Consider the following 19,583-nt stretch of genomic DNA (forward strand, 5'->3'; position numbering starts at 1 on the left):
TCATCAGTGCTCGAAAGCATCAACAGATCTTCAAAGGCCTGATCAAGGCCGGACATTTTCTGCCAATTAAAGTTGTCTCACGTTATGTATTTTAGTGAGATTAAAGATGTAGTAGCAAAAATAAAAAATGTGGGACTTGTAAATTCTTGCAGGCTCATTACATCACAGATCATGCACCATAATTCACAGAATAACAGAAAAATGAATTAAATTGAAGTGTGGATTAACTCCGATGCCATCTGAATAAAGTAAATACAACATGTCCGAGCACAAGTGAATGCAGCACATAACTGTCTGTTTGGCCAGTGGTGGAAACAAAGGGAACAGAAGACAATGCTGTTGAAATTTGGTAAATTATGCATAATTAATTTTAATACAACATTGTGTCAGATCTCATCTACTCTTCAAGGGTATAGTAAATTAAGGAAAGACGTGCAGGATAACTAAATGTTAAAAAAACGCAGTTAAATTCAGCTAATCGCTAAAAGCCATGAGGCAATCACATGAAGAGTATGTCTGGCTTAGGTTTTTATGAATAAATACAACATTACTGACTTCCCTCTCTTGACTTTTCAGGGAAGGGAATCTAATTTCCTATCACTATGGTTACCAAAGTTCTGGTAGCTGACATGACACCCTGGTAGCATCAAAATAAGCTAATGTCCAATCATATCGTGCTTTGAGTTCAGCAAAGAAGCAATTATGCAACACAAAAGAGCCCATGCAGGGAATATGTCTTGAAACTAAATTTCAGCTTCTGAGGTCACAAAGAAAAAAAAAATTACAAGGTGAGTTTAAAAACTCTTTCTGAATGAACCGTGTAAGAAAATACAAGGTACACTGTTTCAGATGGATCTAAGTTTCTCTGCATCAAGTACAAAAAAAAGCTGTGTCATATGTAGAAAGTACCAGAGCAAAGGGTTTCTCACTGGTATTGTTACATATGCATATATTGTTTGTCACTGTCGTTTCTCTATTTTGTTTTTTTCTCTCTCTGCAGGTGTAGAAGTAGATCACGTGTGTGTTTTCTTGTATTCTCTATCATTCTTCCTCTCCTCTATTCTTAACTTTTAACTTATTATCCCAGCTCTCTCAATTTATTTCTCTCTTTTTTTTCCCCATTTCTTTTCCGCCTCTGTGTCCATTGCTTTTGAAATAAACCTGGCATATTCTACGATGAAAGTTTAAGGCATCACTTTGCTCAGATTGCACTGTTTGTACACTTCAAACCCAATTTAGACAGTTTCCAAATCACAAAATGATTGGCTGACAGAAGCAAAGGCTGTAGCACTGGATGCACTCACTGTAATGAATGGCACCAATGTAACTAAAGCTGGTCCCTAAGAGAATATCAGGAACAGAAACTACTTTGATGGTCCTGCAGAGTATTTGGGAAGATGGGAGTATTCAAGCTGGCGATGGAAACCTACCTTGACATAAGAAGGCTGCTTCTCCAGAATGAGATCAGCGACCCTTTTAGAAACCTATGGAAAGAAAAGAAGAATATAAAAAATGAAAACATGACAAAAAAAAAGAGCAAAGATATTCTCAAGTTCACTCTACAGAAACAGATTGGGAACTGTAATTGTATTTTGAGAATGGGGCCACGAATAACACAAATGATGTCTGTATATAATCATCCAAATAGCCATAGCATTTCAACAGAGTGCGTCTCTCTCTCTCTTGCTCTCGGTGCGACTTCATTCTATATTTTTCTCAATATTTTTCTCAAACGAGAAAAATATATTTTTCTCGTTTCTTTGTGGGAGATCTTTGCTACAGCTGTTCCGATTGCAGTTTCAGGTTTTCACTCTCTGCATTGTTCCTTTTACCAATCAATACACACGCATACAGCGTGTGTATTGATTGGTAAAATCAATACACACGCTGTGTATGATTGGTGTGTATTGATTGATTGTATTGATGTGTACATATACGTACATATATAACCTGAAGCAGTTTTCATTTTCTGAAAAGCTTGTGTTGAGCTTTTGAAGCACAGCGCAAAGGGTAAGGCTGTAAAATTAGCATACGGACATTTCACTGCTACTTTATGTATGAATGAAAACGCAAGGAACACAAAGTGCTTCTTAAAACTTAAAGTGGACAATTAAAACTACTGGAGCACATGATTTGAGCTTTGTGACTTGGTCTGTTACCCTGCTGGAAGTGGCAATCAGTAGTACACTGTGGTTGTAAAGGGATGGTTGTGTTCAGCTAAAAATACTCAGATAGGCGCTGGGACAAACAATGTTGAGATAATACCAAAAGGCCCAATATAAGACCACTGCAGAATCCTTAAACTGTTGGTAGAAAGCAAAATGGATCCATCCAAATAAAAATAAAAAAAAATCTGTTTCTTCTCATTCTGATACCTAAATGCATTGAGTTTCTGTAATGAGGCTTGAACTGATAACATCCAAACCACAACCACCACCAGACTGCTGAACAACTTTCTGGCATAAGCTGTTGAAATGCCAAACTTCTGTTTAAGTTATATACCTTACATAGGTGCAATGGTTTTGAATATTTTTCCATTTTTTTTTTTTTATCCGATTTTGTTTGTGTGCTTCAGGTTTTTCCACAATAATATATTTTATCTCCCAAAGAAAAGGTGTCTCCTTTTGTTGTATGTCCTCTAATGCACATCAAAATGACATGAAAATCATCCATCTAACGAAAATCTCTTTTTGCGTTACCAAGCACAAGTATTTTCAAAGTGGTGAGGAGGCGGTCAAGCTGTTAGTATGCTGTGCATGAAGTTAGGGGAGGAGATGACATTTCAACATGTGTTAAGCATGCATGGCTGAAAAGTGAATTCCTTAACAGATGGAAAATGTGGCTCCACTTGACGATTGAGAGGTTCTTTCATGAAATCTTAATAAGGGGATTGCTTTTACATTTAAGTCTATATTAGAAAAAAAACAAACAAGATTACAAAAAGTGCTTGGAAGAAAAAAAAAGAAAAGAGGACATCAAGGTAACAAGGGAGAGGGGAAAAAAAGCAAAAACTAACTCTTAAGCTCAGAAAAATGTGCCAAAATAACCCCACAGCGCCACCTATCGGCACATTTAACCTTTTAAATACTATAACGTCCTAAAGTGAAGCGGCGTGAACACACACAGCAAATAACCAGCTGTGAATAACTGAGCACTACCTGAGCCACAAGGCCAAAGTCATTAATTCTCAGCTTGCCCTCACAGACACAAACTGAGGTTAATTGTGCAGTAAGTGGGCAGCAAAGCAAGCACGCTGCATTTAATATTTAGCAGATGGACCAACTATTGTCCAAAACAAACAGCTGCCAATGATGAATAGTCAACAAAGAAACATAACAAAACAATTGGGGAAATCATTGGCTTGCCATGACATAATAAAAAAAAAGGAAAGAAATATCACAGGAGACAAAAAAAATGTCTTTTAAACTGCAGGGAAATATTTTAAATTCTGCAGACAGAAAGAATGCTTGCACAGTTTGCTACTTAGTAATTAGCAAGAACATTTTAATATATAATCATGTCAAAGGTTGGATATAAATGCATATGTGAATTTGCATATATTTGCATTTGAACACATAAGGTTTTTCAGACAGAAATTAACACAAGTGTGTGAGATAAGTAGACCCAAATAAGCATGCACTAATCAGGGCTAGCAGCAGTAAAAAAGGTTATTCTAAAGAGTTTCAGCTCTTAATGCAATGGCACAAACATGACAATTTAAAATCATGGGTCAAGATTTGCCCAGATTTTTAAACGAAGGCTCCTACAATGATATGAAGCTTTACTTTGAAGCCAGTGATCTCTGTGGGCCTATTTCTATCACGCATCGACGTAATCTCTCAAGGTTCATTTTCACTCACTCGCACTTTTCACTCTGCAGCACGTCATCGTTCCACCCGAATTTGAGCATACGGTGGCGGCCGGGCAAGGTTCAGGCAATGATTGCATACGCATCACCGCGAATAAGGAAGCTGATCAGAGGGACATAACTCATTACTGCTAGCTTTCAAGTTCCATTACAGGGAACTGTTCCTCTAATTGGATTGGGAATGCAGAGGCAAATTAAACTTTATGTTAAAGCATAGTTGATATTGGGTGGTAAGATGTAACAAGGAATACACTACACTGGATAATACACAAAGCAAACACAAACGTTTGTGCATTTTATTGGCATTACCACAAAGTATTGCTGTGAATAAAAGACAAAAAAAATGTATGGTTTTCAACATTTTTACTCCAAAAAATCTTAAAAGTGTGGGACGCATTTCTTTTCAGGAAGTCTCAGCAAATATTTTCTCAACAAATTTCTTTTCCTGTTCTTCCTTGCAAAATAGCTCAAAATTGAGAGAGCATTGTTTTGCCACAAACTTTCAATTGTATTTCATGACTTTGACCATGTTTGTTTTAACATGCATATGCTTTGATCTACACAACTCCTTTGCATGCATATTAAGGGAGGTTGTCCTGCTGGAGATATGAACCTCCTCTCAAGTCTTTTACAGCCTCTAATAGGTTTTCTTCTATGGTTGACCTGAATCTCGCTACATCTCGCTTCATCTCGCTTCATCTCGCTTCTCACCAATTCTGAGCAGTTTCCCTGACCCTGCTGAAGAAAATCCTTCACACAGCATGATAATGAAAGTTACAAAACAATTCACTTTTCATCTCATTTGCCCAGAGCACCTCATGTTTGGTTGAACTCCTTATCCCTAGTGAGGTCAATAACACGATCCCGGCGCGACTGACCAACTGACTGGCAATTGCCAGGCAGTTGGAGCCTTATGGCAAACTTCAAGAAGGACATTTTACCACCTTATTTCAGCAATTCTGTCTTTTTCATTTTTTTTTTCCTTCATCTTTTTGTGAAAGATCACTCCACAATGTGTGGAACAGATGACAGAATCAACGGAGCTGTGGATTTCCTCAGATCTTCAGGGTTACCAGGAGCTTCTTGGCTGATTAATGCTCAGCATGCCAGGCCTTTCCCTTTTAGCTGCATGTCATTGTGCCACATTCAATCTATATTTAGAGGATGGATTGAGCAGTGCTCAATGAGTGAGTTGTACAGACCCTGGGCTGGTTTTTATGATAAGGCCCTGCTTTCTAAAAAAAAAAACCTCTGGAGCCTTTACAGAACCGCTGTATTTATACAGAGCTTGAATTCCACACAGGACGACTTTTGTTTTTTATTAGCCGACTTCTGAAGGCAATTGCTTGCCTTGTATTTCATTTAGAGGTTTTGGAGGAAAAGATGGGCAGAGAGCATTTGCACGTCATATTTATTTGTAAAGCATTTTTAATAAACCGTGTGTTTTTCCTTCCAACTCACAAGTGTACCATACTTTGTATTTATCAATCACTTCTTTCTTCACTGAGAAGGTTGTTCTCCATCAGCTGGTGATTAACATGATGTGGCTTTAAAGGAAAAACAAGTCAGTGTGTTGCTCACATTTGTGGACTTTCTGGCAAAGCAAGAGCGAAGAGAAAATAGTAAACAGAGATATAAATACATATTGTCCAATTGGCAGACTGGCTCTTATTTCGAGTACTAGAGCCGCAGAGCTACATATGCTCAGACCAACAGTGAACTGAGCAGCATGAGGAGGACTCTCCACATCAGCTACCAGAGGGAAAGGCCGACACAGGGCAGCCCCTATGCTGAGAATCTAAAAGCATCATTATCGCTTCCTCAGAGGGAATGTGGCCTGTTCAGAGCTGGCTGCAGGGGACCACCATTAGTTGGATGAACCACAGTGCATGCACAAGTCACAATTTCAATATTTTCAGAATATTCCAACAACATTTTGATTTTATTTTATTTTTTTTTTGTTTCACTTTTCCGCTCACTCTTGTTGCACGCTTCCAAATAAAATCTGCCAAAAACACAAAATTCAGCCGTTTCGACAAGCTGGCCCTATTAGCATATGTCTGAATTTATCCCGCATCTCATCGGCAGAGAACGGGATTAATCTTGGTGCCAAACAAACTCTTCGAGCTCACCAAACAAAATAAAATCAGAGCATGAAATCAATCACAGACTCGCTGCAACTCCTGCTGAGTTGCCTTTCTGATGCAAAACGGCATTTATAATAAGCTTACTTAAGCACAGAAAATCTTCTATAGATAAAAAGAAAACACCATGCAGCCGTAAATATTTCAGCTTGAACTCACTTTAATATAGAAAATACAGAGCCCTTCACACCTAATGTCACCTCTGGTTAAGACATGAAAGTAGAGAGAAGAGAAACAGTCCAACAGAACCACAGATCCTCCACCATAACGAGTAGTGGAAATGAGATGCTTTCTTCCCCCCACCGCATTTTATCCTGTATGTCAAAAACACCTGGAATGTTTATTGTCTAACAGCTCTGTCTTAAGTTGTATCTGATCAATGCACACAGTCCTAGTTAAAGTCCAAGAAGAGTTTACCAGACTCAACACCTCTACGTTTTTGTTGGTGGGAAAGATACACTTATTTTCTTCAGACTATACCTGATCTCTGTTAATACATAATGACTCCGAAGTGCCAGTCCTTCCTGCTGTTCTCTAACAATGAGCTTCAGAGACACATTTCTGTCCTCCTTATGCATTCTCACAATGCTCACTCATGGTGGCAAGATAATTATGAGTCCTTGTCCAGGCTGGTGTGTCACAGTTCCAGTTGTATTAAAATGTTTGTTTTTTTTTGTTCCGACTGTAATTATGGGCCGCGTTTGCGGAGACGGACATATTCAGTAGATTATAGAGTATGCATTCCAATGAGGCTTGTTTGTCATATTAAAAAGTACAGTAAGTATAACATTTAAACAGACATTAATCCCACATTTCTGTAAATTGTCTTTTTTAATGGTCCAAGGTCAAATTTTATTCTAAGAAATTAAGTGTTGCGTTTTCATTAATTGTAAGTAGAAAATAATGATAATGAACACAATTAAAGACTTGAAAACCGTCTGCAATCGGTCTACCTACTTGGTTTTGCTTAGTGAAATAAATAAACATTTCAACATATACCTTTAAGGTAAAACCTGTCAAGACAAAGGATAACAATAAAAACTTTAATAGGACTTTCTAGAAAGTAATCCAAAATGATCAGAGTGCTCAACAGAATAGTTGGTCTAAAGAAAAACTCCAGGTCTGGCAGTAGGTCAGGCAAGTCATGTCTTCCCAAGATCATAAGGGGAACAATTACACAAGTCGAGATGCCATGTACACCCAACACCAACCAACACAAACAATTACCAGCAAACATTCTGTCTGACACAAGCCCTGACCAGTTACTACAGCTCACCAAATGCCTAAAGGTGGAGAACCACAAACAGCCACAAACATCCAAGGAACAAACAAGTGAATTTATACAGAGCACATGTACCATTTAGCCCACCCTACACCCCTCTTTGTAGAAAATAACCATATTTTTGGAGCTGTCAAAGAGCCTTTCAAGTCAAATGCACCTAACAAGACATCTTGCTGCAGAGAGGTGTGGCCGGCCCTTGAGATATAAAGCAAATTTCAGATGACAAGCTGGAGCAAAAGAACATTTAAATCTTCTATCAAAATGAAAAGATGAGCTTTTAGGGAGCTTTTTCCTTCAGATGATTTATTGTTTCATCATTTCAAAATTAATGCCAGCACAGGAGGGCATGTGTGACGAGATGGGAGCAGCTTTTATTACTCCAGCTTTCCAGAGTAATAAAATGAAAATTAAGGTGAAGTCAGCACAGGTTTCTCTGGACCTGTTGTTTTCATATGTTTTTTTTTTGTTTTTTGTTTTTTTTTTTGTGTTTTTTTGGTCAATTTTTCTCTTTAGTACCTAAAACAGAACTTGTGTATAAAACACTGCTACATTTAGTTTTACATATAATTAATGTCAACACACAGTCTAACATCCAAACAGAGTAAAGATCACTCCTTACTCCTGAGTGCATTTACAAACTGCCATTTAACTTTTTATGTTGCTTTTGGATTTATGGCTTCTTCCTCTCCGAGTGGTCGTTTTCTTTTGTTACGGAGTCGATATGGTAAATGGTAAATGGACTGAACTTATATAGCGCTTTATCCGATCATTTTTGACCACTCAAAGCGCTTTACACTAGAGTCACATTCACCCATTCGCACTCACAAACGCTCACACATTTATACACCGATACGCAGCTTGGCAGGCAATTTAGGGTTAAGTGCCTTGCCCAGGGGCACATTGACATGTGGCAGGAGGTAGCTGGAATCAAACCTACAACCTTTTGATCGCAAGACGACTACTCTATCCATAGAGCCACAGTCGCCCTATTATGATATACGATACGTATATTTTACACCAAAACATGTTCCTCTGTGGGACACAGAACTCTTCACTTCTCTGCTCCTGAGTGTAAATCACTTTGTCTGCTAAATAAAGTCCTGAAGTCATCATTTTCTGCACTCTAATTAGATATAAGGTGAACAAATGCCTCATAATTGGTGTTTAATTTCATGGCAAAATAAGTTAAGTTAATTACGTCTCCCTACTTCTACATGATCTGATATATTACTGCAAAGGCAACAAAAAGTTGTGCACTGAATCGATGGCAGCAAAGTAAATCCCAGTAATAGCAGCAAATCTTCCAGTGGTTGGACTTCTTGCCTGTAGATACTTACTGCAGCCTGCTGTCTCTTGAGTTTGTCTCTGTACTCTTCCAGTTCCTGAAGGTTCAGCTCAGGTGGGAGCTTCTGTAATAACAGGAAACGCAGACCAACATTAAACCGCAAGGAATATTCACCTTGCATACTCCAGTGCAGACGATAACAGCCAAAGCTTCTGTGTCCGTAAACCAATTTCCGAAACCCTTCTCGCATTTGCAAGGCGGCATCCAGCCTATAACCCAAATGAGCATTTAACTAGAAAGGAATTGGATCTAACTTGAAAGAGGTAATCTACCTCCCAAGAGTCTTTTTCTTTTACATATCCCAACATGAATTTAAAAGATTTTTAACCTTTTTTTAGCTGTTGAGACTAAAGATGACTTGCATATTTAAAATAGAAAACGAATTTGGTCAGTGAATACAGTTTCTCAGGGTTTTTTTCTGTGGTAATAAGCAAAGACGTCTTCTGCAGCCTTTGCAGCATGCTGGCATTTCCTTTTCCAGGATTATTCTGACTTTATTTCAACAATTATTTTGTTGCTGCACAGGATCTAAACAGGGATTTCATCTTCTCTCTCGTCTCACATTTTGAAAGAACTACGCGTCTCGAAGACGTTAAGGTTTTTCAGCTGCTGTGACTAAAGGTAACTGTGATTCTTTAAGAAGAAGAAGAGTTTATTCAGTAAATACACACTGTTAGATCACAAATCAGATTAGTCAAGATGGAAGAGGATCTTATTTGGTAAACAGCAAACAAACTTTGCTAGAGAAAAGAAGAAGATATTACAAATCCATGGCTCAAAGCATGAGAGGTAATTACTTTCCTCTTGACTGAAAGTCTCATTTCGGATGGTGTAGCAATACCAAGATAAATCTAATGAGATTTCACACCTTTCTTGTGTTGTGTGGATGCAATCCATCAATCCGGACCTGGGTGATGCGCACGCAGCTCAGTAAAAGCATAAGAGACAGCAGCTCAGGTAAGAAAGAACTTTTACTCCTGCCAGTCAGATGGGGCTCAATGAGCAGCGGCAGAACACATTTATTCCCATTTGATATGCAATGCTACTGGTATTACAGTCGCTGAAATGTGGCAAGCTTTGACGCAATCGTTATCCTAAAAAAAAAATGTTTTAAAAAAAGGATGAGGTCGACTGAGGAGCCAGTCTCATCGTTTTGAACGGAGTGGGACTCGTTTACGCGATAACACGATCCCGGAGCGACTGACCTCCAGTTCGTGCCGCACCATGTCGAAGGAGTCATTGGAGAAGTAGACCTCTTCGATGCTGTCGATGATTTCCTGCTCCGCCTGGGGGTCGATGGGCTGCTGCCTCAGCTCCCGCATCTCCTCCTGGAGGACATATCAAGAGACGGACACAGGAAGGGAGAGAGCTGTAAAAAAGACACTCTTCACAGAAGCTTTTCTGACGCTTGTATTTCTACATTTTTCAAAAACAAAACACACACACACACACACACACACACAAAAAGAGAATAAACCACAAGAAGAAAACTTGCCACAGGGAAGAACAATAAAAGGAAGGTAGACACATGATGAGAAAAACATGCAGATAAGTTTTGGGAAGAGTTGAAGGTGAAACAAAAGGCAGTAAGAAGCCAGAACAGCAGAAAGTGAGGTGCAAGGAGTGGCAAAAAAAACAAACAAAAAAAACCCATTAAAGACAGGTTTTGAGTGAAGCCTGCATCTGTATTACTGGTCAAATGTCAAGGAGAAATGGGGAGCAGAAAGATAAAGGACTGCCATCCCTGAGAAACATCAGACCCTCATTGATTAACACACTGTGCATCCATCGAGCTTTGTTGCTGCAGCTGCTCTATTAGGAGAAGGAGCGTTAAGCCCACATCCTCGCTTTAATGAGCTGTGATGCAGTCACATGTCAATATGAAAGTGAAGGGGGACATGTAGTGTTGCAGTATACAAGGAAAAATGGATGCAACTAAAGCAAAGACACAAAGTCACACCGAAATAATGACATTTCAATTAATAATAATAATAATAATAATAATACTAGCTGGGCCACTAATGCTGAAGGCCTCATGTGGATGTGTATGTTTGATTACGACATATGCTTTAGACAAGGTCTTGCAAGGTATTTTACCCCTTTTAGACATACAGTCACAAACGTGAGTGTATTTCATTGGGGTTTTTTGTTGTAACTTTGCACAAACAAAAATCCAACTTATAGACAGAAATATATATAGTAACTTCAATTAAACCATACAGAAAGATTCAAAATTGATTACATGCTTTCCAGTTTAATCATAGTTTCAAAACAATGAACCATAGTTTAGTTTATTATTGCAGTCGGTCAAACATTTTCTATCTCAGGAGACTTGTCCAGTTGAATCAAGTCGCTCACTTTGGAAGCAACACGTTCACGAGCAAATAAAAACCTGGAAAATGTCTGGAAAATGTCCCATTTAGTGTTGGCAACCCATTTAGTCGATACTTTGAAGAGCATTACAGCTGCAATTATTTTGACTCACGTCTCTACCACACAGAAGGACTGACAACCTTGACAAATTTAGTACAAAAATAGCTCAAAGTCTACTGGTATGGGTGAAGAGCATCTGTGAAGAGCGGTTTTCAAACCCTAACACAAATTCCTATTTGGATACAGGTCAATACTTTGACTGGGCCATTCTAAAAAGTAAATATTCTTTGATCTGAAGCAATCTCCTGCAGCCCTGTTTGTGTTAAGGGTATCTGTTCCTGCTGGAAGGTAAATGTTTCAAGTCTTTTAACAGCCCACTTATCCATATTTACACCAACTTTAGCCTTTCCATCCCTGCTGAAGAAGAGTATTCCCCGGTTATGATGCTGCAATCACCATGTAGGCCATGTTTTTTTCTGTGCTTTCCTCAATAAAGATCACAACAACATCCTGAAACTCTGGTACGGTTTTTGTCTATACAATTGTGTTTATTCACTACAGTACCAGTGTGTTAGATTAAAGGGGTTAAACTTTTAATTTTATGTGTAGAAAAAGAATGAATAATGAAGCTTTTTTCTTCTACTTAACAATTATAAACTATTTTTTTTAATAGTCCAACACAAAGGGCCAAGAAAATACACTGAACTTCAAGGATGTAATATGACAAAACATGGAGGAGTTCAGGTACTTTTGCATACACTTACATGTTAAGTGGAAGGAAGCTTTATATCTATAATAATCTGCAGCACAATCTTTAACTTTCAGAACATTAATATGCATAATAAACAGGTCATGGGGTTAAAATAACTTGAAAGTACATAAACACAAGAGAAACGCAATCAATAAATCCATAAAAGTTACGATTTTGCATGGCATATCAGGTTAACCAAAAATAAACATCAACAACAATAAGCATGCATCAACAGGGCATCCAAGTATTTTAAATCTGCTTCAAGCTGGTTGACATTCTTACACCACAATGCATGTAATTTCATTTTCCGCTGTAATACATAGCATCGTCTAATTCACTATTTTCCACCCACGGAGTCCCTGTTACTCTTCTATAAATAGATCTTCTTATACAGGGCAAAGGAGGAGGATTAAAATGAGCCATCAGATTATCTATTGTTGTGTGTGCAGAAGCCTTCAGGTGCATGTTGCTGTGTTTGAATCAGGTAAGAAAGGAGCAAACCAGGATCCCGGGGGGTGGTGGTGGGTGAGAGAGTGAGGAGAGAGACGGGAGAATACGCTCGGATACCAAACGGGTGGGTGGGAAAATCAGCTCAAAAGAGAGGGAAAGTGCAAAAGAGAGAAAGAGAAGATTGAAGGGCAGGATGGATGAGTCACTCTGTGCAAAAGGTAAAGAAGAAGAGGAGGAGTGAGAGAAGGACGATGGTCGTGTATTAAACTGTGAAGTTAGTTCATGTTTAGTTTGGGAAATGAACTTCTGCTGTGTGACACCGCTTCCCTCCACCCTCCCCACTCTCAGTCTCATAGCTGCAAAAACCGAAACACCTTTGAGAGAATGACTCATCGTGAGGCTACGCCGAGTTAAATAATTCCCTACCTTCCCTTCTGCGAGCTGCAAAAATAACACAAAACAGACTCCCCTGCACGGCCAGCGAAAAACCCCAAACAGGAACCCGCTGGGATGTTTTGATCAAATTTCACATTGAAGGATGAGGGACAAACAAACCATCCTTCTCCATCAGTCCCCCTCCCTCACCTGCCGCTCTTTTCTACGAATTAATAAATTTGTCATCTCATTGCAGAAAATGGAAATCTATTTGCATCCTAAGTCCAGGATGTTTAACAAGCTTTACAATAGAGTCAAAGTGGACGTTTTATTGGAGCGCGTGAGTATTGAAACAAAAAGGGAGCCCCCGCTTGCTACGAAAGGCAGTGCAAACAAAAGGACGTCACAAGACGCACCGAGAGAGGAAGAGAAGAAGGTAAACAAATTAAAGCCCTGCTGAATATGTATCTTAGGCTAACTGGGTTTATCTTCTCATCTGCTATAGACACAGCAGACGGCTCAATTTGGGGAACCGGTGGGCAGCTGCTGATTTAAAGGATAACAATATTAAAGTCTCGCTTGGAAGCGCATGACTTTCATATGTTCCATTTAGCGCCGTGTCTCATTGACCTGACGAGCTTGAACACTGTGATGTTGTCATTTTACGGTCTGCGTCAGTGGGCAGGCCGGCTCTTGAATGTAAAATCACACATTATGCAAGACGTGTCAATATACGTTTGTACACTATAAACACGTCTTCCGCTCAATTCGATATGTTTTTTTTTTTTTTTTTTTTTTTAGAAAACACACAATTTAAATTAGCATCATCAAGGATATGATTTATGTTCATTAAAAGTTCAACCACTCAAAGAGTGGTAAAATATATTTAATACATAATCTGCTTAATATGGGTAATTAAATGGTTTCATGCGTCTTGTTATCAATGTGTGTTACTCATATAAAGAGTGACCCCTGCTGGCGGCTACTGGTAACTACATCAACTCCGATGATATTAGAGTTCAAGCTGCTATAACCATCATGTCTCTCAGCGACACCATGAATAGATATAGAAATTAAAAACATTTGCATTTTTTCCCCCCTCAGTGCATTACACAATATAGGCACAACACCAAAACGTCCCACTTTCTGGCAGAACATATAAATTAAAACACAAATATTTGCACTCTTTGTACAGATGAGGAGGAACATAAAACTCATGTTATTTTCAATTTGCAACTATTTTAAGTCAAGTATATGCACTAGATGTTAGAAAAATAGGAAAGATGAGAGTGTGTTGATCTTCCTAGCACATGAAAGGGCTGCAAGAAAATAGCTTCTTGCCCAAACTTGCACTTATGTACAATAACGAGCATGCTTAAAACAACTGAAACTGTTGCAAACAAGGCAAGTCCATCAAAACAAAGGAGAAGTATCCAGATGTCACCAAGTCCCCATGGCAACCTTTAGAAACTATCTTGCCAGCCGGTTTGATACGAGAATAAAGCCGTTTCCTGACCTGCCATCTGAAATCTAATTGTGTGCATTTTGATAAATAATACCAGGATTTAAACTGGAACAGTGTGGCTGCTGTTGAGCTTCTTGGCAACAAACATAGCCTGGCATTCGTATGAAGTATAGGATTACTATGAAAAAGTTCCCCAGGCCCACTCTTTGGTGGTATGATGAAAGATCTGTGATTCAGTAGGACGGTGACTTTTCAAAGACCCTTGAAACTGATTGCATGGTATTATTAACTCTTTGAAATACTAGTAGATTTTAAATATGATTTTCATAAGCTCAGTTCTAAACTGAATATGTGCCATCACTGGGACTTTCAACAGCATAATGATTCAAAACCCATGGTAAAACAAACGTAGATGAGGTTATACACAGTCCAAAATAAACCTTTCTCGAAGGATCTCTCAATACTGGACCAGAAAATGAGAGAGCATAAAAGATAACCCTCTGCTCTGACACAGAGATGGTTAGGGGAACAGTTAAATGTTGTGAAATGTTACAGGAGAAGACCAAGTGCTATATATACACACACATACGCAAGTGTTAATTTTACGCAGTCAGACGCTAGAGGTTTTCCTGAAAACATTTCACAATCGATTCTACTAGCTGTGGACAGTTAAATCACAAATGAAATGGAAAAATGACCAAAAGATATTAGCATGTAATATTGCAGAGCTGATTGTTTTATCAAAACAAGTCAAAGAAGTAACTGCGGTACATTCGGTTTAAAACAGTGCAACGCACACCGTCTATCAAATTCTCAAGCTTGAGTCTTTACAGCGACTCAACAGCGTCATCCATCAATCATCAGCTCCAGGACATCTGGCTCACAGCCTGCCACATGCGGCAGCCGGCTCCTGGAAGATGATAAACGATTCAAATGACAAACAAAATGGTTGGAAACCCATGAAAGGCTCCAGTTTCAGTACAATAGTACCATGTAAAAATCAAGTCCATTGGCCTCCCTCCACTGCACACCGTGGCGTGCTAGGTCACAGTCTTCCTCGGTTTGACAGCAGTAATGGATTATTCTCTAACATACAGGAAGGATGGTGTGTGTGCGTGTGTGTGTGTGTGTGTGTGTGTGTGTGTGTGTGTGTGTGTGTGTGTGTGTGTGTGTGTGGCGGGGGCTGTTTCATTTTAACAATGACTCTTTTTGTTTTAGTTGAACACACAGGGAGGATGTTAGCAGTGAACACAGAACAGCATGTCACATATATTGCTGAGGATAAGTATTTGACGCCCAGATTTTCTTCATTCTTGTTTTTTTGTCAAGCTTCAATTAGAATTTATTGTTTGTCGCTGAACACATGTACACTTAAATTAAAGCCAACTCCAAAGCAGAGAAGACAATAGACGCATATATACTCAGTGAAATTATGATTTTATGATTTTTTTTTGTTTTAAAGAAAATATTCAAAACAACCTGCCCTTATTTGGAAAACCTGTTGGTCCCCCTTATTCAAATCATGTGTTTACTGATAAGCCGCATATTTTGAATAGTCAGGTTAAATTTCACCAGCCACAACAAAGCCTGGTTTCTTTCTGAAAAACTGAGTCAAGGAAATATCCCCGGTCTGACAGCATGAAGTAGACGACTGATGACTCTTCCGGGAGGTCACAAAGAACCCATAATATTTTCAGCAAGCTTCTGTTATGTCACTGAGCGTCAGTGTTCATGATGCCACAATACAAAAGAGAATGTTCAAATAAAAAGTCAATCTCACAAATGCCAAAAAAACAAACAAACAAAAAAAAAAAAAACATCTTCACGAGACTTTAGGAAGATACTCTGTGGACTTACGAGACAAAACGACTAAAACCTGGAATTGAAACCCTCCAATTTGGCTGTCTTAAAACAAATCTGCAGATTGGGTCAAAATTACTCACAGCAATGTAAAATACTTGTTAATTATCACGCACACATTATGGCAGTTGTTGCACTCAGGGAATCGTCTTTTAAAACCCACATTTGCCTTTGCTCAGGTCACACGGGCCAAGCAGAACGCTGACCATTATATTCTTGTTGATTATTCAAAGCTGCTTCACAACACCGAGGCCAAACAAAGCATGTGTGATAACATCAACACTCAAAGCTCAAAGTGTTTGGTTACTGCATTTCCAGTTTGGCCAAGCCACCTGACACTAAAGCATCTAATGAAAGTAAACAAATATTACTTCAGAAACTACCGTCTCTTCTATTGTAGCTATGATTACAGCTAAACAATGTTTTCCTTTCAGTCATGCAGCAACATCAACCATTTCATTTTATATATCAATAACCTTTTTTTAAAAAAAGATGTCCTCAAGGTGTTTACACAATAATTAATATGAACTCTGGTTTAAAATAAACACTAGCTTTCCAACTTCGGTTTTTCCAACCCATGTAAGTGAACTGACAAAGAGAGCACTTCCCCCTTTTTGATCTCATCATCAAATACTGACATGCAACATTACCTGAAAAAAATAAAAAATAAAAAAAGTCAAAAGAAGATGTGACTCAATTATGAGTGCTACGGTCAGACTAGACTCACAACCCAAAGACCTGCAGGCATAAAAGCTTAAAGCTAAAGGAGCAGGCGATAAATTAAATGTCTACTCCAATCACCCGGGCTGTTCTGAGAACAAATTGGGTTCGTCAGCTTCCAGATTGTACTCAGTCACATTACTAAGAAGGTCGGCGTAGCTAGGAGCTGGCAGAGCATTGAGGTATATCGAAGTGATTGTACATTATAAAGAGACAGTCTTTCCATAATGGTGTGTGACGAAGTTGGTGAATAAGAAATGCTTTCCTGTGACAAAGCATGACTGAGGACATTTTAATGGCTACTTGGCAAAATGATGAAATAACATCACAAAGGGTGACTATGTTTCACGCTAGTATGTTCACTCTTATCATAAACTTTACCTTTTGACTAATCACCATATAACTGAAACTGAATAACAATTTAGACAACATTTTTTTTCCTCATAAGTGAATGCATGATAGCTTACTGAGAAACATAAAGGTTTTCTTTAAAATAAATGACAATACAGTTCACTCCCTTCATTTCATTGTTATGAAATACTATGTGTTGGTCTGTTACAAAAATCCCATTTCATCAAATACAACAAAGTGTTTACATGACAGAAATAAGAAAATGTGTATGCATTTTTTTCCCCCCGAAGAACTGTAATAACAAGTTAAACGAGTTTTTTTTTTTTCAAGTGCCATTACAAAGTATTAGAAGGAATGATGGAACTTTTGTTGTAAGTATCCATGAATTGATGCATTTCTAATGAATTTGTGAACAAACTTTCAGCACATTCGTGAATTCACAAATTGTATTTCATTTTTCTTTGTTGGACAACAAAGACAATGCAGATGGTTTTTGTTTGTTTTTTTTTTACCTGAAAAACAATCATGTTTTACATAAAGCTTACCGTGCTAGGGATCCTCAGGTTCTCCACTGGACTCAGATCAGCCATGCTCTCCTGGGGGCTTTTGAGGCCCTGTCACAAAAACAAACAAAAAAACCCACCATAAACCTTTAATTAATGTTTTCTCTCCGTGCAGCCAGCTCCCCTTTCTCATACGGCTAGCATAATGACACTACTGCACATACACACAAAAAAGTGGAACTGACGGTGCAGATTACTGACAGCGATATGCTCTGTTGTGTCCTAAAAATTACTCAATCTAACATTACTTCTTGTGCAAACTGAGAACTTCCCCAGCCACCCAGGATTCATTGTTGTTGTGGGCAAGTGTTGTGAGCAGGTGTGTTTTAGCGGATTGAACGTCTAGTGTTCCTCAAGGAGAGAGGAAAAAAGGATTTTCTTTATACGAAATAGTAAGCCTAAACCTTCATAGAACTAGGTGAAAATACTGAGTTTGTCCCGTATTACCCCGCCTGTTAAATGCCAGACGATGAGCTGTCAAATTAGCCAGTTAGCTAGGTTAGCTGCAAGATACAAACGACCGGCTGGTCCTTGAATAAAGGCATGATTTTTCTCACCTGGCGGGCCATAAGAGACTTTATCTTCTGCATCGTGAATCCAACTTGTGTGAAAAAAGGCAAGTAAATGAATAAATCTTTAATACTGTTTGTTGTCAACAGTAAACCTCTATCACTACGAGAAGGAAGCCATAGTTGACTGTCACGTGATTGGAAAGGCAAGAACTGGAAGAATCCTGCAGCATCTTGGGTAATGTGGTTCTTACGCCGTGTATCGTTAAATTCTACCTGTCAGTGTTTATTACGGATAAACGTCGTTAAAATGTGTGTGTAATTGGAGCCAAAAGTAGTATTTTTTTTTTTTTAAAGAAGAAAAAGAAGGTATACATATATATTCTAAGACTTAAGATGACTGTAAAATATGGATTTTAAAAAAGTGATTATTATCGCAGCCTGGTCTTTCTGCCACTGGATGTCAGTAAATTTGCAAGAGTACAAATGGCTGACTTTTGGCTCTAGTGAAAAATGAAAAAGATACCAAGACAGATAAACTCCATATTCCATATTCGATCATATCAAACATGTTGATAGAAACCCTTGATTACTTGCTTTTCATCCTGTCGTTTTGAATCAAGGATGGGCAATATTGTTATTTCAGTGGGCCATCTGTTGATAATGCAAGGGTTTCACACTGAGTTGGAAGTGTTCATTTTCCAGGAAGCTTTGATGAAAGATGCTTCATTGTTTTGTGTCTTTTTTTTTTTTTTTTTTTTCTAGATGGTGAGTTAAGAATGCATTGTATATTCGGTCAAAAATTGCTGCTGCTTTAATAAAGTGATATTTTCTTGGCACTTTAAACATGATCTATTTAAACTGATATATGTTAAGATGTAAATTACTAGCTAAGTGATAAATTAGGCTGTGTATGTGTAGTTGTCATTGTTTTTTGTTCTTCCAGGAATGTTCCTGAACTATTGCAAATAAAAACGTTTTCTCCCAGATATTCGCTGAACCAGAGTTCATTCAGGGTTACAAGAGTAAAGGGACACTGAATATGAATGTCCCCCAATCACGTTCTGTTTCTATTTTTAACAAAAATGCAAACAAAAATGCATTTTTAACAAAGATGAAAATCAAATACTATTTGCTTTCTGTTTTGCAATGATGTACTTATTTGTGGTGATCTATCCACACAAGATCAAAAAGAAAACATGCATTAAAATTTGGAATGTGAGAAAAAGGGGGGCAAATTCATAGTGTATGAAAACAGTAGCCAAGTAAACTTAATCAAACCAGATGATATATTATGATTGAAATTGCAGTGGGTGTGCTGTTTAGCCAGCCACATTTATATTCCATTCACGAGAAAAGAGATCATGTCATGCCATGTTTTCCATGACTGTTTCTCCATCTCTGCCAAGTTATTAGGCCAAGCTCCACATTGTGAGCTCTTCCAAATAATTACCAAAGCGGTGCACGCAGACCAACTCAGCCTGTTTGTAATTGCCCTGTCAGGCCTTCTACTGAGCAACACTGGAA

General features: G+C 38.4%; 1 protein-coding gene across 1 annotated transcript in view; it reads right to left on the reverse strand.

Annotated features, from left to right (window-relative positions):
• The window catches only part of LOC103134989 (syndetin-like), a 40,846-nt gene extending 22,563 nt beyond the window's left edge, over window positions 1-18,283 (reverse strand). Inside the window, exons 1-5 of the mRNA XM_007547518.2 lie at window positions 18,105-18,283; window positions 17,530-17,598; window positions 9,845-9,967; window positions 8,632-8,703; window positions 1,431-1,484 (exon numbers count right to left, since the gene is read on the reverse strand). Coding sequence (XP_007547580.1) covers window positions 1,431-1,484; window positions 8,632-8,703; window positions 9,845-9,967; window positions 17,530-17,598; window positions 18,105-18,137 — 351 coding nt within the window. The 5' untranslated portion in view covers window positions 18,138-18,283. The remainder of the gene's footprint in view (window positions 1-1,430; window positions 1,485-8,631; window positions 8,704-9,844; window positions 9,968-17,529; window positions 17,599-18,104) is intronic.
• Between the last annotated feature and the right edge of the window lie 1,300 nt (window positions 18,284-19,583).

This window comes from Poecilia formosa, unplaced genomic scaffold (assembly GCF_000485575.1).
Source record: "Poecilia formosa unplaced genomic scaffold, Poecilia_formosa-5.1.2 Scaffold21, whole genome shotgun sequence".
Taxonomy (NCBI): domain Eukaryota; kingdom Metazoa; phylum Chordata; class Actinopteri; order Cyprinodontiformes; family Poeciliidae; genus Poecilia; species Poecilia formosa.